The sequence below is a fragment of the Marmota flaviventris genome, chromosome 7 (genome assembly GCF_047511675.1).
Source record: "Marmota flaviventris isolate mMarFla1 chromosome 7, mMarFla1.hap1, whole genome shotgun sequence".
In the NCBI taxonomy this organism is placed as follows: Eukaryota; Metazoa; Chordata; class Mammalia; order Rodentia; family Sciuridae; genus Marmota; species Marmota flaviventris.
Genome location: NC_092504.1, coordinates 43,269,606 through 43,292,709, shown reverse-complemented (window position 1 = coordinate 43,292,709; position 23,104 = coordinate 43,269,606). Strand labels below are relative to the sequence as shown.

The following is a 23,104-nucleotide window of genomic DNA, read 5'->3' as shown; positions in this document are numbered from 1 at the left end:
TATGTATACATATAAATACATGTATATACATACATATATAAATACACACACACACATATGTACATGCACACACATTTTTTTTTAAAGTCCTGTTGATGATATTTCTGTAGAGAACCCTAAAAGGCCAGTTGTATGGGTTTGGGTTTTAAGAAAAGACCTCTGTGGGAAAAAAAGATCGAAATATAACTCAATGGGTTGGAAACAGACAGTGATGCAATTCACCATTCACTTATTTACACTGAGATTTACAGCAAAAGCTTTTCAAAGGTAGGAACTGTCAAATTAAGTTCCTTTTTGTTGTTGGTGTGTGTTTATGTGTGTAGCTGGGGATCAGACCAGGTTGGCAAGCACTCTACTACTGAACTACATCCTCATAATTGATATTTTTTAAGTGAACTAAAGTACCAATGTAGAATTTATACACACACACAAACACACCCCCACACCGCCACACACACTGTGTAGTTTCAAATTGATCTATGGTGATTTTAGGCATTCCTGGCTACATAGCTTGAGCCCTATTCAAATTCTTCACAAGTTGGTTGCTATCCTTTTAAGTTCTAAATGTTCCACTTTTGGTTCCCTCCATTAATACTGGGAATTGCTCCCCATGACTGGCATCACTACAGGCTTCTTCACAGTTCTTCCATCTTTTGTTCAGTTGCTCCCAATTCATTCTCTTCCAATTTAAAGTGAAACAGGTTCTACACCCTCAAAGCAGTATAGTAAAGCACATCTGTGGTAGGAAGTGGGTGCTCCCATCAAGACCCATGACTTGAACAGTGCCCCAGGCAGGGGATGTTAGTGTTGACTGTCTAAAAGACCTGTCTTCACCTTTTAGATCAGTGTATCTCAAGCCTTAATCACTTAATCACTTGGAGTTCTTGTGCACATTTGGGTTGAGCAAGGCTGAGAGTGGGGTGCCCTGATGAGCGACGCTGGAGCCTGCAGCAAAAGGAAAATCAGTACTCCTGAACCTGACTTGACTTAAAATTTTGGACTTTTTTCCACTGTGGTATTTAAAAATATTTTTTTTTTGCATTTTGATTTTTTAAAATATTGCATTAAAATAAAATTCTCTAGTTACTGAGTTTTTTGGCACCTGAGGCAAGTGCCTGATTGACCTTACTTCACCCTGGTCCAGCCCTGTGAGTCAGCCCCAGCTGCACTGTCACAGGCTCTTGACTAAAGCTGACCTGTCTGGACATGGTCTGCACTGTAAGGAGGCTATAGGATTATTTTGTCTTGAGACTCAAGTCATTCAGGATTGAAACAAACATTTGTCCCTGTTAATTATTTTCTCCAAAATACCTAGGAAAAGTATAATTAAGTACTATATAAAACACTTTGAAATTCTTTTTCCCAATAGCTCTGTAATTGAGACTACTTGTAGATGGTCATCAAATAAGTATAAACTTCAGCTTAAAAAGGAAATCCACCAGTGCCAAAGATCTTGTTGGTATTTTTTATTGAAAGATCTTTTCCCCTTCAATAATGGACATTTTACATTAAAACTTTATACAACCAAAATCCCAAAATAATATTAAAATCACACTAAGGTATTTTCATTAAGTCTCTACTTAGCTTTATTGTTGGTAAAAATATTGCAAGACACTTGTAGCTAATATTTCTGCTTTAAAATAAGCAATTAAACTAAATGTCACAAGAAGAGACAATACATACTATACATTTGCAGATAACTGGCTAAACTGATAATTTAATAGTAATAATATTTGTAAGAAACAATTGCACTTGAAAAATTAAAAAAGTAAACAAAAAACTCTAGTTTTACATATAAGTCTATGAACCAGAGGTTAATCATTTATAATTTTGCCAGAAGTGTATTTAAATTCAAAATAAAACAAAAACCTCATGTATTTAACAATCATCCATTAAAAAAAAAAACTCTTAAGCTCTTTATATGGTTTTACAGAATTTTCCTATAGTTTTGTTGCTCAGAAAAGACTACAACACAACTAAATCAAAATAACACTTCATTGGTATTTAGTGCAAATTTGGGGTGATGTGTAAATGAAATGTTAAACATGTACCTTTTAGAAGTTGTTAGAAATAAATATGGTGACTGCCTTTACCCCATAGACTCTTAAAAAAACATAGATGGAGCATTTTTAACTCAGGCATTTCTCCTACTTGGTATGAGACCTGAGCCAGTACAGACTTGACTAATCTTCCATTCTTTGTTAATGATCTTATTTCCTCATCTGTTCCCTGCCATTACTGTGATATTGTCCAAAGCTGATAAGATGAAAGGAAAAGTCAATTCAGAAGAATTACCTTAGCACTATAATTCCAGTGTTCTAGGTGGCGATTCCCATTAAAAAGTGTTTTATCAGTGAGGAAGTCATTGTACTAACAAATGCCTACACATAAGACTTAGAAATGAGCATCAGCATGGAAAACGTGCAGTGGGATATTAATTGCTTCCAGTAGCAATAAAAAAATGTTACATTGATTCTTAACAGTTTGAAGGTCCAGTATATATAATATTAAATCCAATTTGTAAGAGAACAACTATCCATTTGGCCACACATGCCAGCTGCTACAGTGAAGCTGAGCCATTGTTTCTAGAAAGAAAGTGCTTTCAATATGGTGAATAACTTTGCTGTCATTCTTTCTTTAAGGACAGCACATTGCATATTGAGTAAAAGTAATAATGTATACTAGAAAAGTAATAATGAATACTATAAAATGTTTTTGTAGGAGAGGAAAATGGATGTAATTCCCCCTGCACTGGGCCAAGAATTTGCACCTACATTTTGGAGTAAGAATCTATGAAAAGGGGAATATGCCAATACCATGAAATATAAAGTTAGTGCCACAGTATGTGGTGGGAAAGGATTTGCTGGTATGTTTGTGTTCTGTGTAAAGCAAATTTAGGGAAATAAAAATAAATATGTGTGGCTTTGAAATTGCAAAATCCTTTTTTAGTATGCACATGTGTATGATAATAACAAGGCCACTTAAAACTCTGAGATGTTTTTTAAAGGTAGCAAGGTGAATACTCTGAATTTTAAATGCTACTGAACATTTGACTCTAAGTATGAATTGTTCAATTATAGCAAAGAAAAAAAAATTCCTGCAGGAAATCCTTAGTACAAAGGCTTCAAATCTTGGCTTTCTGCAAATTTTCCCTAAAGACCAAAGGGAATCTTCAGAGACATGTAATGTCAATAGCCTGACGTATCTTTCTAATTAATGGCTGGTTTAGGTAGCTGTTTATTATTATTATCTCACTTTTGTTTGAATGAGCTGCCCCTTCAGAGTCTAGAAAATGAGACTACATTAGAATAAGTGAATCCCAAGGTTCATAACATTAGATACATTAGCATCACCTCAAGAATTCTTGCCAGCATGTGCATTCCTGGCCCTGGTCTCACAGGATTGATTCAGTAAGCCTGGGATGTAGCCTGGATACCTTATGACCCACATGCTCTAGGTAGAGAGTCTCAGAGCTAGAACAAGAACTTGTAATTAATATAGGATCTCCTTTCTTTGCCACATTAAATAAAAAATGTTCCCTAGGAGCCAACTGGGCCGCATGTTTCACATGTCCTTGAGGGTACTAGTATGACAGAGACTCACACTGTGTTGATGGTATTGTGGGTCCACAGTGTGCTAGAAGAGTGAATGGATTTGCCTTCCATCTGATAGCTTTGGGGAAGGGGAATTCATGAAAACTGGACATGGGCACAGAATTGGGAGGCAGACTGCTCCTTGTGATTCCCAGTTACTGCCTTCAGGAGGATAGGCATTCTTGTTCTAACTTACATAAAATCCTTTTATCATTGTTGTAGAAAGAGTAGATGCACCCAAATATATGGTAACACTCATGTTTTGGATAGAAGAAATTAAGGGTAGAGAATAAAAAAAACATTACAAAGGTTGGCAAAAGTACATGTCCTGAATGGTGTGTGGGTGTACACATGTGGAAGGACCATGGGATGAGCACGGTAGGCTTTCAAGAGGAGCTATTAGTTTGGACATTTTGCTTCATGTGGTCCCTTGGACGGAATTGACTCTTGAGAATTAGGGGGAGCTCAAGGCACCAGGACCTAGGGTTGTGCAAATCCACTCTTTACAATGAACACCACCAGTTCAGTTTCTAAACATTATTATAGAACCTATAAAACATGCTTCTTTTCCCTAACTTGGTTTCTTTACCTCATATAAAAAATAAATAAATAAAAAGGGCAAGAGAGGAGCCAATAACAGGCAATAGGAATGGGTAAGAGTTACTTTTTACTTAATAATCTGTGGACAGTCGCTCCAGGCCTTCGCTTTTCTTTTGGCCAAAGCCAGCCAGGCTGGCTCCGTGGACACAGGGGCAGCATCTGGGGTGGAGAATCTCTTGGTGACTTCTTTCACCAGTGGTGCTGGGGGAGCTGAGTCTGAGATCTCCACTATATTTTGTTTGGAAGCAAAAAGAGAAAGGAATAAGTCAGAACCACATTAAAAATTTTTTTTTTTAATTAACAGAATTGGGCTGGGGATGTGGCTCAAGTGGTAGCGCGCTCGCCTGGCATGCGTGCGGCCCGGGTTCGACCCTCAGCACCACATACAAACAAAGATGTTGTGTCCGCCGAAAACTAAAAAAATAAATAAATAAATATTAATTAACAGAATTATATGTAGATACTGTGTATATCATAATGTTTTAAATATATATACACATTGTGGGATAGCAAAATATAGCTAATTAACATGCATTCCTTCACAAAGTTACCTTTTTGTGCTGAGTACATTTAAAATCTACTGTTAGCATTTTTCAAGAATAGATTCTTATTAATCATAGGCACCATGTTGCACAAATATGTATCTTATCTAAATGAAAAATTTTTTAAAATATTTATTTTTTAGTTGTAGTTGGACACAATATCTTTATTTTATTTATTTTTATGTGGTGCTGAGGATCGAACCCAGGGCCTTGCATGTGCTAGGCGAGCACTCTACCGCTAAGCCACAATCCCAGCCCTAAATGAGATTTTGTAGCCCACATCTCCCCATCTCTTACTGCAGAAGCACATTTTGAATTATCGGTATGATGAGGAAAACTGAAACAAAAGAGAGGCAAGTTCCTAGGTGGGCTTCAGTGAGAAGATCTGGGGAAAGCAAGCTATGTGGTTATAACTTGCTTAGAGAATTACAGTGATCACAGTGCAGTAAGTTCGAATTTCAGTGGATTTCTAGAAGCCTAGTTTTCTGTACACAATAGCTATGCCTGCATGAATACAAGAAATAAAGGCAAATTTTGTAATTCCTGTTATACAACCAATCAATCCCATAAAGAAAAAGATCAAAGCAGTTTGAATCCATCAATCTGGCAGGGTTAATAGCTGCCTCCTCCACAAAACATCCCCTGGGTCCCTCCATCTGAGTCTCAAGAATCCTGCCAGCTCTTGTGACTTGCAGTCTTCTAGGAATTCCTTTGCATTCTCTCACTTCTTTTTTTTTGTAGTAGTAGATGAACACTACCTTTATTTATTTATTTTTATGTGGTGCTGAGGATCGAACCCAGTGCCTCACATGTGCAAGGCAAGTGCTCTACCACTGAGCCACAACCCCAGTAGCTCTCACATCTTTACCAGAGCTTACAGGCTTCTGCGAGAGAGTTTTGTGAGAAAGTGAGAGGGTTCACATCTTCTCTTTGGATCACATTTAGTGACTGCCCCCGCCCCCACCCCATTGCCTACACATATGCTTCTAGAACTCAGGCAATAGTGATTGAAAGACAAATACTTCAGAAAATGTCTGTTTCATTAAACTGGAGCCACTGTTGAGTTGTGATTTCCCTTTTGTACTTCCAATCAGGCAGGGAAAGGTATGCGCTCTTCAATTTCAGAGCTTTTATTTTATTTTGAAAGAAATTCCCTCTTTCCCTTCCTGCTGCCATCCTACCTATCTTTAATTCCTATATGTAAAAGCCAATGATAATGCCTATGGAGTTTCTAGAGAAATTACAGTGTTCTAAAATGTTTTTTCAAACAGAAAGCACCCCCACCATTTCACCAAGTAGTAAATACATGTTTAATATTGAGACCTCTTTATATAGCCAGATCTCAGGGACCAGGTAACCAGAGAGAAGCGTGGCCTGGTGGTTGGGACACTGCTACAGTTTGTGACCCCCAAAGCTCATCTTTTGGAAACTTAATTCCTCAGTGTGACAGTGTTGGAAAGTGGTGCTGACAGGAAGGTTCTTGGGTCATGGGGGCAAGCCTTCTGAATAGATGATGAATGTTTTTATTACATGAATAGTCTAGCTAGCACATAAATTCACCTCCCTTTTCTCTTTTCCACCCACTTGCCCATCCATTTTCTTTCTTTCTTTCTTTTTTTTTGGTACTGGAGATTTAACCCAGGGGCACTCAACCATTAAACCATGTCCTCTGCCCTTTTAAAAATTTTATTTGAGACAGGGTCTTGCTTAGTTGCTGAGGGTCTCACTAAGTTGCTGAGGCTGGCTTTGAACTCTCCTTCCTTAGCCTCCCAAGCTGCTGGGATTACAGGTGTGTGCCACCATGCCCGGCTTGCCCATCCTCTTTCTACCTTAATAGCAAAAGGCCTTCACCAGATGCAGCTGCCTAATCTTGGATTTCCTTATCTATGAGCTAAAAAAAAGAGAGAGAGACCCTCTTTATTAACTATGAAGTTTCAGGTATTTTGTTACATGAGCAGAAAATAGACTAAGATAGATGCTCTTTGGGCAACATTGCTGCCAAATAGGGAAAAGAGATGCTATGTTAACTCCTGGGAGGAAATATGTTCAGATTCATCTATCTTCCATGTGAGTTGTAATAAGAAAACAGTGGAAACTATTGGATCATTTTATCTTTTAACAGAATAAAGATTGTTTTTTAAAAAAAGTGTCTTTTATGTGTTAGGAAAATATGAAAATTGTTATTGCTTTGGCAACATATATACTAAACAAACAAACAAACCCCAAAACTCCTGTTGTTAATTAACATCAAGGACACAGTGCTGAGAAACTTAACTGCAAATCTTAGACTATAAGAAATGCTGTTTAGGGGCTGGGATGTGGCTCAAGCAGTAGCGCGCTCGCCTGGCATGCGTGCGGCCCGGGTTCGATCCTCAGTACCACATACAAACAAATATGTTGTGTCCGCCGAAAACTAAAAATAAATAAATATTTAAAAAAAAAAAAAAAGAAATGCTGTTTAAAATCACAGCAGTGAGAAGGGACCGTCATAGTTTTGCCTGGAGCATCTGAGCCACCATGGGTCACTAGGACACAAAGAAGCAGTTTCCACTTCCAACTAAGGTGTAGAGCTCCAAGGTAGGAGATTTTAGATATGAGATTTCATTTATCTTTTTTTTTCTTTTTCTGGGGATACTGGGGATTCCCAGGGGCATTTTAGCACTAAGCCACATCCCTAGCACTTTGGGTTCAATTCCTGACTCCTCCATCAAAAAAAAAAAAAAAAAATTAGGCCAGTTGACCAGTTAATGTCACGTTAGTAGCTTCAAATTGGCCACAGTGGAAGAATTTACACCATGGAAAATGGCAAATGCTACTAAGAGGTTTCTCCACGCCCAGAAGAGCTGATGGCTAAACATTTACCATCATACCACTGATAGAAGGCAAGTTCCTGGTGGTCTTTATTGGATGAGCTTTATCAATATGCAAGTTTATGAATGGGGTTCTAGACTTCACTCTGTGATGCCCAAAGTGCTTGCTAGTGAGAACATATAGGAAATTAAGCATGTCCTAAGAGAAACGTGTAACCAAAATCAAACAGGAATGGACCAGCTCCCTACCTGTCACAGATGTAGGGAGAGTGTTGGCCTTTTTCAGTTGTTCTCTGCGCTCGAGCCTGGACACTGCAGTCTCAGGCTTCTTCTCTTCTGGCTGAGCTGTGGATTTGTGCAGGGAACCTGCTCTGCTGACACTGCCACTTCCAGGCTGCGGGCTCACACTGACCTGGGTGGGCAGAGACAGGGAAAGCATGTTTTCAACCTGTGACGTGGAAATGCCTGAACTGGAGAGCTTCAAGTCCTGTTCCATCTGCCAGCTCTGACCTCTGTTCCCACAGGAAGGGCTGGGACACACTTATGAGCAATGTGTGCTCAAGCCTGGCCCCCAGTGAGGGAGCAGCTCAGTGCCCGTGTACCAAGGAAGGAAAGTCATTCTCCAGAAAAGCCCCATCAAGCTGACTATGAAATCAGGTTACAGAACAGGCTCTGGATTTGCTCTCTGACTGCTGCTCAAATAAAATCATTTTCATATTTTTCATATACAGTACTCTCCCCTTATCCGTGAGGGATCTATTCTAAGACCTGTAGATTGCAGAAATCATGGACAGTAATGAACCCTTCATATACTATGTTTTGTTCTTACCTTAGATGTTAGCAATGTTGATATATTTCATATTGTCAAGAACTTTCACCTTTACACACCAATAAAATACTCCACAGTTTCACTTTGGCATATTCAAATTGCCAATATCACTTCTCTTATGCTTCATGGCCATTTTTTTTTTGTCATTGTAGATGGATTGCATACCTTTATTGTGTTTTTATTATTGTTTTTGCAGTGCTAAGGATCAAACCTAGTGCCTTATGCATACAGGCAAGTGCTCTGTCACTGAGCTACAGCCCCAGCCCCTATGGCCATTCTTAAGTAAAATGAATACAATCACTGTGATACTGTGACAGTTGATCTGATAACCAAGATGGCTACCAAGTAACTAACAGGGAGGTAGTACATACAGTGTAGAAACACTGGACAAAGGGATGATTCATGTCCCAAAGGATGGAATGGGATAGCATGAGATTTTATCACACTATTAAAACTCATAAATTTAAAACTCATAAATTGTTATTTCTGGAACCACTGTTGAACTCAAGTAACCATGAAAAATGAAACCTCAGATAAGGAGAACTACTATACTTATGTTGTGTGTGGATCCCTACTATGTATATATCATCTCAGATCAATCCTTTGTTCCTTCAATTCTTCCTTCCTCTCCTCATCCCCTCCCCTTCTACGCCCACTCCCCTCCTCTCTCTCCTCTCCTTTCTTCTTTTCTTGTGGTACTGGGCTTGAACTTGCAATCATCCTGCCTCAGCCTCCCAAGTAACTAGGATTACAGGTGTATGCCACCATGATTGGCTGGTCCCCCATTTTAAAAGTGGTCAATTTATTTACCACTCTGCTTTCTATAAACTCTATCATCCTCTCCTATCATTTCTCTTCCTGTCTGTCTGTCTCCCTCTCTTTCTTTAGTTCTTGTGACTTAAAAGAGGGTCAAACTTAGACTAACAAAATTAAAGCAGTGGAGCAGGCTACTCACGTTTTCTTTGGAGAGCTTTTCTGCCTGTTTGGCTTCTCGGGCTTGCTTTCTCTCCTCTCGGGTTGCTTGCTGCTCACGAAACCCCTTTTGCTTTTGTAGTGCTAACGTTATCCACAGTGGCTGGGCAGTTTCAACTTTCTCTGTAATTTTGGAGCCATCTAAAGAGTGCCTACTCTGAAGCACCGGCTTCTCTGTGGGGAAAAAGACAAAAGAGGTTGGCTGTGAAATTAACTGCTAACTTGTCTCAGTTCCTTATCCCCTAAGTCTTGTGGCATATTAATAAGCCTAGGAAACATTCCTTCTTCACACAAATCTGTGCTGTTGCCTGAGGGGCTCCACTGGGTGGGAAAGTATCATCTTTGATCAATAGAAAAAGGGGCATTTCTCTTCCTTAGACATGGAAGAAGCTACTTTGCAAGAAAAATAAATTTTCAGTGTCATCAAATCTCATGTCTACAGGAGACCAAGACAGTTATATGGCTCAAGGTTGTTTTTCTTTGAATTCACTGCTTTAATGAAATTTATTTTTTAGCAATAGCCATGTCCCTGCACACCACTCTTGCAGACAACATTCTATGTGGAACCCCAATGTTTGAAAGACAAACAGGCACTGCTCTGCCTCAGGAGCTGCTGAGGGTAGCAAGGCTCTGAGGAACACAGGAAGAATCCCATGATTTTGGTCCGATGCCCTCATCTGTCTGCTGGGAGTACCAGCATCCACAGTAAACCAGTTGTGCCTGAGTCTTCTGCCTTCCAGTCACTGCAATGGGGGATTCACACCTGGCAGGTGGTGGTTGGTATCAGAGTAAGTATGGGGCTCTGACACTGGGCAGGTCTGGCTTTGATCTTGTGACTGTAGAAGAGCTACTTTACCTTTAGTTCTCTAATAAATAAAATGAAAATAATAGCACATGACTTATCTGATGAGGATATTTGGAACAATATTGGTGATCGGAATATTTAGAACAATGCTTGGCATATAGTTGTCACTCTACAAAAATGAGCTGTAACTATTACTTATGTCTATGAGACAAAGGTTCCTCTTCTTTACTCTCAAGTAAAAAGTAAAGAGACAATCATTCTTGAATTGGATTCTTTACCAAGTCAAAGGAAAGGGGCTTATTCTAGTCCTGTTCTTTTGTAATCCGACAGAAGTTTACTCTTTGATAGTCCAGAATCTTGCCACCAGAGCTCTTGGTCAACTGACTTTTTTATATTGTGCTCCAGGGTGAGGACAAAGACCAAATGATGAGAAAACAAATTAGAAAGTTTCAATGAGGAATTTAAACAACAACAATAATAAAGGCAATAAAAGCAGATTCTAATTAATTTTCCTTTTTCTTTTTGGGACTGGGGATAGAACCCAGAGCCTTGCATATGCTACGTAAGCGCTCTACCACTGAGCTACAAACTCAGGCCCCCTGCTTAATTTTCCATCTTCTATAAGGCTGTACATAGATAATTTATCCTCATAATGAAACTTGCACATTGCAATGTCCCTAATCATCAAATAAAGATTCAGGTATGATCTAACACAAGAAAGAAAAACAAAACAGGGCTGAGGTTGTGGCTCAGTGGTACAGCACTCGCCTAGCATGTGTGAGGTAACACATAAAAATAAATAAAATAAAGATATTGTGTCCAACTACAACTAAAAACAATTTAAAAAAGAAAAAATATTTAAATCAGAAGGTTTAAAAACAAAATAAAAAAGTGAAATTGAAAGGAGAGTTTTGACAATTTTTCAGTTAACTGGAAAATTTGAAAAAAGTCTTTGCCCCTCAAGCTTCTTCGGTACTGAGTTGTTTACATATACTGGAACTAACCTGATGAGTTCCTGTTTCCCACCCAAGAATTGTGGAGCACTTGTTTGTAAAACTTCTAACCAAACTGCCAAGACCTAAATGATTTTCATATAAAAGCTATCATACAAAAGAGAATTTTGAACTAAAATTTCAGTCTGAAGCAGCCTGCCAAAAACATTGACTGGTGCTTATCATAAGGGTCAAAAATGCCTTCAAAATATAATTGAATACATTTGTAATTGACTAAAATGAAAAAAAAAAACCCAAACCTCTGGTTGGGGTCAGAGGTGGAGGAGAGATGGTGGCTGCAGTTCTGTGATGGTGGGGTGTATTAGGGATACAGAATCTGTGGTTTGGATGAAGCTACCTTGGACTCACAGTGTTTCTCCCCAATCATATATCCATAAAAGTGCTTCTCCTTTCTCAAAAAATGGGAAGAAGAATAAAAGTGTCTTCCTCTTGACAGATGGAGAAGAGTGTATGCTGGGGCAAAGGCTGTGTGAGTGGTGTCTGGGGTCCACAGGTGGGCTATGAGACAGAGATGGGCAGATGGATTGAGAACCAGGGCGCAGGGGGAAGAGGAGATTGGAGGAGATCTACTGAGCATTGCAGAGAAGGAGAAAAAGTGGAGGGAGACAGGCGAGGCATCTGAGGAACCCACAGAAGAAATAGCACTGCACCCAAGAAGAATGAACCTCAAAATGTTTCACCTCTCTCCCTTCCTTTCCTCTAGCTCCAGAGCCAGTTTCTGGGATGAAAGCAAAGGGAGAACTGGCCATGTCCACATCCCCACTTAAGGGATTTCAGACCTAAGCAGGCCAGGTGGGAGAAGGGAGACATTTTTTTTCTAATATTTATTTTTTAGGTTTTTTTTTTTTTTTTTTTTTTAAGGTGGACACAATATCTTTATTTATTTTTTTTTTTAACGTGGTGCTGAGGATGGAACCCAGTGCCTCACGCATGCCAGGTGAGTGCGCTACCACTTGAGCCACATCCCAAGTCCCAGAAGGGAGACATTTTAATTGAAAAAAACCTTTTTATTATTATTACTCTGGATGGAACTTATTAGTTACTAACATGAGGCTACTGTTACTGAAAATGAGGGATTTTTAATAATAGAAAAGGGACTGAAACTACAAAAAAACCTAAAAAACGAAACAAAAAACCAACTCCTACAGATCGACAATTTTTTTTTCAGTGCTTGAAACTGAGTACAGTTCTCTACCACTGAACTACATCTACAGCCCATTTTTAAAATTTTGTTTTGAAATAGGGGTGTCAGTAAATTGCCCAGGCTGGCCTTGAACTTGCATTCCTCCTGCCTCAGCTTCTTAAGTTGCTGGGATAACAGGTATGTGCCACCATCCCTAGCTGTAAAAAGTGTTCAAAGGCTTTCAGAATTTTACAAATGCCAGGTGAGGATTACCAGGGGCAGCTGTAGAGTGACGGGGAGAAAATTTATCGTAGGAAAGAACTCATGCTGGTGTTACCACTGTGGACGCCAGGAAAACACCCAACTTTACAGATACTGTTGTCCACATCTACAAAACAGAGCCCAAACTATCTAACATATGTGCTAGTGAGCGTCTCAGGAACAGTGTAAATAAATGTACTTGGAAGTTATCCAAAGAAGGACTGCTGTTGAAATCATCCAAACACAATGAAATCTTTCATTTTATCAAGGTTTTACCAGACAGGGATGCTCTCTGTCAACTGCATAACTTTTTTAGGAAGCAAGTTTATAATTCCTAACTAAAAATTGATTTTGTTGCAATTTAAACCTATTGTCTTTCATTCTAAACTCAGTGAACTCAAGTTCCTGTCTTCCAATTCTAAGGGACAGGCAAGTGACACCTGCAGTTACAGGGTTCAAATCACTACTCCCAAAGGTTATTTCTTGGAGAAAGGTGTACTTAATTATTTATCTGTTCTGCATACCACAATAGGTAGGAATTCTAGAATGAGATGATACCAGTAATCAAAGTCTGTACATAGTACAACCCATTCCCATGAGGTGGGTTCAAAATCAATACAGTGGCTTGGCAGAGGGAGTGGCAGAGGGCGTGGCCTACATATTCTGGAGGCCTGTTCAGCCTCCAGAACTCAAACCTCTTTGTAAAGCAGTGGTCTTCAAAAAAGGGCGCCTACACCCTAGGGGATGTGCAAGACAATTCACTGGGGTGAAGAAAGAAATGATTAGAATTTCTACTTATCTATTTTAAAACCTAAGTATAAAAATAAAAAATGCTTTTCTAATATTTAATACTCAGACATACTGACATACTCACTTAGCCCACATAGCCAAAGACTATATATAACAAATAGGATGTTTAAAGAATCATGAGGGAAGCTGGGAGGGCTACATTGTGGGGGATGTTGGGGGAGGTTGGGAAGGACCGGCATCGTTGTTCTCACTAATTCTTGCTTTTAGCATAGTGGAAGGTTCCATAGTTAGATGATTGCATGGAATATCCTATCTCTTTTAACTAAATGATCTTTTACAGAATGGACAAATGGCATAAAAGAACTCCTTAGATTCAATTTACTACAGAATGCAAGCATCAGAAAATAGCAGAGCTCTTTGCCTGCCACTTTATGAAGAGATCAGATTTGACAAGAAGTTGGCCAAAGAAAATAAAACATGGCACCATGATTTGCAAAGCATCCACTGTTGTTACAATGAACTTCACTCCAAATATACATGATGTCCCAGGGGCGCTAGTTAATGATGGTACCACATGTATACGACCAACAAATAAATTTGAAGTCTATGCTTAACATTTTTATCCTGACGGGGTGTTCAGTTGAACAAATCTGGTCAGCCCTGGCAGCAAGTTGAATAGCAAAACACCCATGAATGGAGGCAGCAGGTCTCATAAGGCGGGGGTGTGTGTGGGGTCTTGCTTCTATGTTTTTTTTTTTTCCCTGTATCAAGAAAAATTCAATTGGCAGATACTGACAGCCCAAAATCTGAATGCTGGGCAATAATAGTTTTGGTGAGAAAATTACAATAATTGAAGGATCATGTCTAAAAGAAAGAAGCAAGCATGAGCTTTCTTTCTTCAGGGAGAGAGAAAGTGAGCAACAGAACAGGCCAAGCCTTGAGAGGGAATCTGCAGATGCCAGAAAAGTAACAACACAAAAGCTAATGTCAAAACTAAAAATGGACCCATCATTCAGCAGGACAAACAGAAATCATTAGGGAGAAACAGTCTAGAAGCTGCTGCTCAACATGTGCATTCAGAAAAACAAGCTAGGTAAGTGGATAATTTAAAAGGGATGTTAGGAGTTGGGTGCTGTGGAACATGCCTGTAATCTCAGCTACTCAGGAGGCTGAGACAGGAAGTTTGCAAGTTCGAGGCCAACCCTGGCAATTTAGAAAGCCCCTGTCTCAAAATAAAAAGGATGTAGTTCAGAGAAAAAAGAAAAAGTATACATATGTAGAAAGAGAAAGAAAAGAATCATCATGGTTGGCCAGAAGTAAAGGGTGCTCTGAAATTTCTTTATAGGAGGACTTCACAATGGCAAGACTTTGGGGAGGATGTGAGGCTGCATTTGCAGGGCATTTTACATAAAATTAAGTGAAAGCTGAGAATTCATAGAGGGGACCCACAGACAGGATGGGATGTCTGAAGCCCCTAACCTCCCACCTCAGTGCAGCTACTGCCCAGAGGCAGAGCACAGACACTGGTCCAGGAAACTAGGTTTTTTTTTTTTTTTTTTTTTTTCCATCACTGCACATCTCCCTTAGAATGGTTAATGACATCTTTGTTAATTAGGACTATATTTCATATCAAATAACAAGGGTCTCACTATGACTATGAGTGAGTGTCCTTTGAGAATGGTGTCTGGCCTCTATCAGTCACTGGCTACTCCAGCCAGCATTTGAGGCTCTTGCATATATGAGCTGGACAGAGACCAAGGCTCCACCTTACAATACCTACCTTTCCTCCCTGCCTCAGGCGTTTGGGAAGGTCTCTCTAGCAGAGTGGTAGACAGAGGTGGGGAAGAAGGTTTCTTCTCCAGCACCTCTTCCTCATCCTCTTCCCTCTTCTGTCCCTTCCTTTCCTCTGGGGGTGGTGGTGATGGTGGCTGGGTACCACTGCTCTCCTGGCCCTCCTGGCCCTCTCTGGACAGCTCGCTGGGCTCAGAGTCTGGCTTCCCAGCTCTGCGAGCCAGCAGCTCTACCAGGTAGGGCCTGCTTAGTTTGGAGAGCGGGGATGGCGGCGGGGTCTGGCTGGCAGGCTTGGGAGCCAGTGCTGGTTTCTGCCCTAATGGCATCTTGTTTGCTCCCTTGTCGTGCTCTGGAGCTGGGGCCTGGCTGCTGGACGGTGGGGGTCCCAGCTGGGCTGCAGGAGGAGGGTGGCTGGCAGGGATTTCAGCAGAGTCCCTTCGAGGGGTTAGGACTTGCTTCCTTTCCTGGGGGAGGGATGGGCCAGGCTTGGGGGCCACGCCCTCTGTCTCTTTGTCTGCATTGGCGCTGGCCCCGGCAGGAAGCCCCCCATCGCCACTGTCACTCGTGCTGCTGTGCCTCTTCTTCTTCTTTTGTTCCGCTTGTTGGTCGCAGTGGAAGCGCAAGGAGTAGTTGGTCCTTCTCAGCTTTATTCCAAAAGGTGAGGCTTTTTCCTCTGCACCTGGCATCCCGGGGTCTGGCTTTGCTACACCACTTGTGGCCTCGCTGTGCGCAGTGCTTGTGGATTCCGTGTGGACCGCTTTCTGCGGAGGGGAAGGCAGGCTTGGAACAAGGAAAGATGGAAGGTCTTTGGCAAATTTGCACCCCTCTGTGGTGTCTGCTGGCTCGTGGCGCACCTCTGGCTTCTCTGGACCCTTCCGGGGCTCCTGGGTACTAACAGGCGAGGGCGGGGGCGCTGTCTCTTCGCCGGGCCCGGGTCTTTTTCTAATGCTCTCTGCCTCCGTATTCTGTTTGGGGGTCTCGGTGCCACCGTCTGCGAATTTCTGCCAGGCGGGCATTATGGAGAACTTGGCGTTCACGGGCGGGGTCTTGCGGAGGTTCCCGCGGGAGTCAGATCGGGCCCTGGGAGTGGGCTCCTCCGCTGGCTTTGCCTGCTCTCTGTCGCCGCGCGGCTCGCTCTCGGCGTTCTTCAGGATCCTGGACCGAATGGAGGCCCACTCGGCCAGTGCGGTCACACTGCTTTGCGACTCCTGCGGAGGCCTGGCTTTCCCGCCGCCTCCCCGGGACTCGCCCGGGGCGCGGACGGGCTGTTCCACAGTAGGGACATCCACGTGCCTCTTCTCTTCCGACAGGCCCAGAAGGGACTTGCACGCCGTGTCCTTGATCTGGTTCAGGTTGACGGCGGGGCCGCAGAGCTGAGCTCCAGTGACCAGGATGGCGGTATGGGGGATGCTCAGGGTGGAGGGCAGGGCGTGCGAGGCCGCGCTGGCTCTGGGGGCCTTGGGTTCCTGCGCAGCCGGGCTGGGTCCCGCGTCCCTGGCGGGGGTCACGGGGGTCAGATTGACCTTGGGGAAGAGAATCTGTCTCCCTCCGGAGGACACCTGGAACGTGTAGGGCCTGGGCATGGTCTGCCTCTCATCCACCTCCTGCCACCTGAGCTCCTCCACCTTTCTCTCCTTTTCTGGAGTGGAGGCTTCGTTCTTCTCCCCCAGGGGCAGCGTTTCTTCCTTTTGCTCCTCTTGCTGCTGGGGAGGGTCCATTTTGGCTGATTCTCTCCGGTCCTCCACGACGCGACGATCATCCTCGCGAAAGTCGCCCCTCTTCCCAGGCTGCTCTGTTGCCTGCCCCGCGTCTTGCTTCTGCTCCTGCTCGGAGCTTTCTCGTTGCCTTCTGAGTTCTAGGTCTTCTCCATCTTCTGGCTTCTCCTCAAAGCCATTCTGCAGGGCGCTCCTCGGGCCTCTGCGGGCCTCTACCTGTGGCTGCCTCTCTTCCTCCGGTCTCTGTGGCCTCTGTAGCGTATCCCCAAGCTCCTTCGGGGCCTCCTGCGGCCCAGGAGCCTCCATTTCCTCCTGCCATATCAGCTCTTGTCTTCGCTTCTCTTCCTCTTGCTGCTGTCTGAGCTCCTCCAGTCGTTTCCTTTCCTCCTGCTCCCACCTTCTCTGAGCCTCCAGCTCCTCCCGCTGCCTCTGCTCCTCTAGCCTTCTGGCCTCCTCCTCCTGCCGTTGCGCCTCCAGCCTTCGGAGTTCCTTCAACTCCTTTTCTTCTTCCTGCCGCTGCCTCTCGGCTTCACGCTGCCTCTCGGCCACGCGCTGCCTCAGCTCTTCCAGCCGCTGGGCCTCTTCCTGCAGGGGACTCCGTTCCTCAGCCTCCAGGCGCTCTCCGTCCTCCGGCTCCCTCTGCTCTTGTTCTCGACAACCTTGCTCTTCTGGGCCCCGCTGCAGCCCTTCCCCAGGCCCCCTTTCCTTTTCCATTTCTATCTGGAGTTCCTCCTCTTCGCCCCCCACTTCATCGCCCTCCTCCTCCAAGAGCTCCTGCCTTCTGTTCTCTTCCCACAGCCTCCTCTCCAGGGCCTGCTGCCTCTGCTCTTCCAGGCGTCTCTTCTCTGCTGCTTCTGCCTTTTGCCTCTTGCACTTGGCCTCTAGTTCTCGCCAGTAGTCTTCTTGGTGTCTCTTCTCTTCCTCAGAATCCAGCAGCTGCGGTTCCTCTTCAAGCCACATGTGCTTGTCTTCTCCTGGGTGTCCATTTTGGTCCAGGGAAGGCTGCCTATCAAGGCCACCTGGTTCATTTTGTCGATCCTAACAGGGGGAAGGGAAATAGAATTAGTCTTTCACTTTTCTCGCAGAAAACCCTTACTCTTCCTATTCACAATGCAGGCGGCCCTGTCAGTCTCAAAAGGGACAGGTGTTCTCACACAGCAGTCTCCCCTTATCCAAGGTTTTGCTTCCCATGATTTCAGTTACCTGCCCTTAACCAAATATTAAATGGAAGTTCCTGGAATAATTTACACATTTTAAATAACACAAACACACACACACTCTCTCTCTCTTTTAATTCCTTTCAGATGACGACTTGCCGCCACTGTTGCCTAGGCTGGACTTGAATTTGTAAATCCTCCTGCCTCAGCCTCCCCAGCAGCTGGGATTACAGGTGTATGCCACTGTGTCCAACATTTACTTTTATTACAGTAAATTGTTATAATTGTTGTTAATCTCTTACCTAATTTATAAATTAATCTCTTGTCTAATTTATAAACTGCATAATAGGGATGTATAAGAAAGAACATGGCCTATGTAGTATCCAGAACTATTCGAGGCTTCAGGTCTCCATTAGGAATCTTGGAAGTTTCCTCAATGGATAGAATATGGAATAGTGTGAAGGTGAAATCAGGCAAGGGTCACACCAAGCAAGAGTAAACTGGGAGGGAAAAACTTCCTCTTTATGGTCTACCCTCTAGCCCTTCTGTCATTTCCAAATTCCTTTTTCTTAATATAAATGAACACCAGGAAAATAGATAGCCCAAAAGTAGGAAGATGGGGACTGGGGATGTGGCTCAAGTGGTAGCGTGCTCGCCTAGCATGCGTGAGGCACTGGGTTCGATTCTCAGCACCACATAAAAGTAAAATAAAAGATATTGTGTCCACCTAAAAATAAAAAATAAACATTAAAAAAAGTAGGAAGATGAACAAAGAAAGAGATTTGGGTCAGGCATGTGGTGCTTGCCTATAATTCCAACTACTTGGGAGGTTGAGGTGGAGCAATGGCCAGTCTGAGGCTCAGTCTGGGCAATTTCATGAAATTTGTCTCACAATAAAAAATAAAAAAAGGCAGGGGATGTAGTGCAGTGGTAGAGCACCCCTGAATTCAATCCCTAGTATCTGCCTCCCCCAACATATACACACAAAAAGAATAAGAGAGATTTGAACTTCATTAATGTCCCCTGAAGCCCAGTGCTTAGAAGTCTACCCTAGTCAGACTAAAGGCCTTTTGGCTAGAAAGGCAAGCTCTCTACCCGTGACCTCCCCCTCTGAGGTCCACCAGCCTCATCTCAGAAAGGGCAGTGGAGACAGACCTGCAGATTCCCACATGCAGGTACACTCAAGTTCCCAATGTGCAGAGACCTAGATCCTTCTAGGGCTCCACCCCAACACCAATGCACTTGGCAGAATTAGTGCCCAGCAAGCAAGGGCACCTGTCAGGTCAGCCAGGACATGCTCTACGCACCCGGGCAAGCCGCCTGTGCTTCTTTGACACCCTCTGGTTTTTTGGCTTAACAGACAGTTTGTGCTTGGCAGCACTGTTGTCCAGGCGAGCGATGGCCAGGGGGATGGCATCGAGGTTGACACTTTCAATGGTGCCAGCAGAAGAGAAGTGTCTTTTTGGCCGAGACGGTTTAACTGGAGCAACCTACAGCACAGATTAAGATATAAGGTCAGTCTGGATCAGAATGCCTTGCAGGGAATCCAGCGACAGCAGCGCTCTATCTTGTGTCTGCCCAGCTTGGCCCAGGAAACACTGGCAAGCAGGAGGGCTGGAGTACAGTGAAATGAGCCCTAGTTTTGGAATCAAAGGACAGGATGCTATTTGTTCTGCCAATGGTGACTGTATTTACTTGTGCGAGTCATTTAATCTTTATATGACTAATTTTCCTACTCTGATTGATATGGGTTATAGTAAATGGAGAGCCAAAGCACCTGCAGCCTATTTTTGATAAACAGAATTTTACTGGTCCACAGCCATGCCCACTGTCTTTGACTGCTTTTGTGCTACAAAGGATAGCACAAAGGAGAGTCATGCTGTGTGGCTTAACGTCACAAGCCTAAAATGATTAGTGGTTGCTGGTTCCTGGACGAGATCACCTCTGTGCTAAGAACTCTTTAACTCTCAGACACTGTGTACATGTACACTGCTCCTATGTAGGACTTCAGTTCCTTCAAGGCAGGAAGGAATCTTTTTCATCTCTGTCCCAGTTCTTTTTCTGCTCAAGCAGAAAATCTCATTTGGTAAGTGATCAGTACATACTTGTTCAAGGAATGAAGGCAAAGTAAAGTATAATGTTCCCATCTAGGACTTGGCAAAAATGTTTTGACATAATCATTCCAAAGTCACAGAGTACTGAGTGTACCAAAAAGCTAAAAGAAAAAGGGCCCTAAATTAGGTGTGGTGGTCCATGCCCATATTCCCATGTTCAAGGCCAGTCTCAGCAATTTAGCAAGGCCCTAAGCAACTTAGCAAGACTCTGTCTCAAAATAAAAAATAAAAAGGACCGGGCTCAACGTAGCTCAATGGTAAAGTGCCTCTGGGCTCAAAACCCAGTTACAAATAAAGAAATAAATAAAGAAAGAAAAAGGTTTCTGGTGGAAAAAAAAAGTGGTGAAAATGTGCCTCTTGGGCAGGTGCAATTCTTCAAAGGATGAACTGCAGAACAGACTGCAGTTCTGGAATACAAATGCAACCACTAAAAAAACCCACTGTCTCAGATTACACATTTAGAAAGATCCGAGCTGCCGTGGCACCTGAACAAGAAGCCACACTAAATGAGAAGGTAGGAAGCCAGGCCTGTAACTGCAGAGAATTTAGATGGTGAGAAAGGGACTCCTGGGTACACAATGCCAACTTGCAGCAGGGGGTGCTCACAGCCCCATCTGCCACAGTCGGCAGTTTGCACACACAAGGGCAGCCCTGGACTGGAAGGGACAGGGTTCATGTGTTTGTGCTTGTGCTGGCAGTGCAGAGTTGATGAGGTTTAGCTGAAGGGCCTGCTTTTTGTAATTACCCTCCATATTTATGCACAAAAGATAAAAGACCAAGCTAGCACCAGGAGCAAAATGGAAGCCCAGAGCATTATAAATTTATGACTAGAAGTACTGAAAAATAATTCCAGTACTTTGGCCTTGTAGCTTTCATTTATTTATGGCTATCTTTTTATAATAGGTATCAAATTCTGAGCTATTGTTGAGAAGAGACAAATTAAACATTTATTTCCATCCCCTATGAGATGCACGAGGAAAAGGAGTCAGAGCCAAAGTGACAGATTGAAGACAGAGATAAGCACTTGGAGTTGAGATTGAAGTGCCATGCTCTGTATCTAGTTATCCCAGCTAGGCTTCGTCATTGTCTTGGTGGTGGCACCATCTTGAGCCATTCCTTTTATGGGAATAAAAGGATCTTGGGAAGTGGCCTGGTTCCCTGTGCAGGTGAAAAGTCCTCGTCAGAGCAGATCCGCTCCTACAGAAAGGTGCTCAGGAAAACGGTTCTAGACTCCCTAGACTCCTGTAGGTAAAGCTCTAAGTTTAAAAGAGACACCAAAACATTTAAAAAATATTATGTAAAAGTAGAGAAAGGACAAGGTCAGCTCTTTCGTTTCTCACATCTCTAAGAGGACCGTTCCTTACAGACTTGGGTATCTCCACCTATTATAGAATAGCTTTTTCAGCAGATTAACAGTGTCTTGAAGGATGTGATACATTTAGAAAGACGACCAACTTGTAAGACCCCAGAGCATGCTGGGAGTGTGGCTATTTTTCAGAGCAGGGTTCAGTTCCAGCAGTTGCATTGCCATGGAAACAGATGCACCAGCCTCTACCACTAGTTGCATGTTGAAGACATTTAAAGTAACATACGAAGGCGACAGTTAGGAATGGAAAATGAAGCAGTATATTTGGGGGAGTAGGAAGGAAAAATGGAAGTTCAAGTAAGGAAGCTCAACAAATAAGTTCAAATCCTATTACCTTCTCTTCCATCTCACTTCCAGCTCCAGGAAGATTCAGAGGACTCGGAGAACTTGGCGTATCACTGGACTGGAACAGTAGAGAGAGCGCTCGAGTCAAACGCAGGAACAGGAAGTTCTGGGCAAATAACTAGACACTGGCTGGGGCCTGGGCAGGGCTGCCTCCCCCCACACAGGGGTCAGCTGGCCTCAAAGAACCAGCACGAGTCACCGTGAGGACTTTGCTGACAAGGACTACCTGAGGTGCAGAGGGGCCACCATCCTCTTCCCGAGTTCAATGCACTCCCACCTGGGTAGTCCCCACCTCAGCTGTGTGTTTCTGTCCACTGGCTGAGAGAAGCTCTGGGCGGCTCATCAGCCACCTTACCTGGGAAACGGAGCTGCGTTACACACATGGCCTCCAACCTTGGAGCTCTCGCCTTTGCTGGCTCTCTTCCCCCCTTCACCTGTCAGATCTCTCCCCTCTAAGCAAGGATGCAAAGGGCAGGGCTGAGAAGGTGAAAGCCCAGGGAGGGGAACAAAACCACAGAAGGGAAGGAGAAGGGAAAGGCTGAAGACTCACACCCGGTGACCTAGGCACCCTCTGAGAGCACCCTAGTAGGTCGTTTGCATGTTTCAGACTAGTAGACCTGCTATGTCTTGTGGTGCTATTTTATACAAAAGGATTTGATCTTCCTTTCCAGTTTGCTGTACCTAAGTCCATTCTTCACATCACACTTAGGAAAATCTTTAGAAAATACAAACCTGATTAAAACACTACTCTGCTTAACATTACTCAGAGGTTTCCTATTGCCTTCAAAACAGAATTCACCATTTCCCCATGGTCTACGCCACCTGGCGTCACCACCTCCTCCCTTCTATCCCAGTTGGGCCATCTGGCCTGCTTCCTCGTCCTCTTTTGGGGATGACTTCTTTTGGCCTGTCCTGGGCCTCTCTGTGCTGGGATAGTTTTCCATCTATCATTGCCTGGTCTGCTCTCAACTTCATATGCAGAGATGTATCCTGTCCCCCACCAAGTTATTCACTTTTGCGTTACTCTGTTTATTTTCTGTGTGGCCAACACTTTTCCCAATCTGAAATGATTATATTTATCTATTTGTTGACTTGTGTGACTCCCTTCTCATTAGGGTGTAAACTACTTAGAAGCAGCTCCTGGGCAAATCTTGCCCATCTCCGTAACACCCACATCTAAGACAAGGTCTGCTGAACAAAGATCCTTTCTTCTTCTAAGGCCACGGCACCTTGCACTTATGAGATCATTGGTAACAGAAAAAGCTGCTTCAGTCCTTACAAAATCTCTGCCTCAAGGTGGTGGCTATTGCTGTGACCC

The 23,104-nt window shown here is 43.3% G+C and overlaps 1 protein-coding gene across 1 annotated transcript in view; it reads right to left on the bottom strand.

Moving 5' to 3' along the window:
* Positions 1-1,451: 1,451 nt before the first annotated feature.
* Positions 1,452-23,104, bottom strand: part of Cracd (capping protein inhibiting regulator of actin dynamics) — a 228,288-nt gene continuing 206,635 nt past the window's right edge. Inside the window, exons 6-11 of the mRNA XM_071614303.1 lie at positions 21,776-21,844; positions 19,269-19,451; positions 15,079-17,842; positions 9,330-9,520; positions 7,795-7,957; positions 1,452-4,421 (exon numbers count right to left, since the gene is read on the bottom strand). Coding sequence (XP_071470404.1) covers positions 4,261-4,421; positions 7,795-7,957; positions 9,330-9,520; positions 15,079-17,842; positions 19,269-19,451; positions 21,776-21,844 — 3,531 coding nt within the window. The 3' untranslated portion in view covers positions 1,452-4,260. The remainder of the gene's footprint in view (positions 4,422-7,794; positions 7,958-9,329; positions 9,521-15,078; positions 17,843-19,268; positions 19,452-21,775; positions 21,845-23,104) is intronic.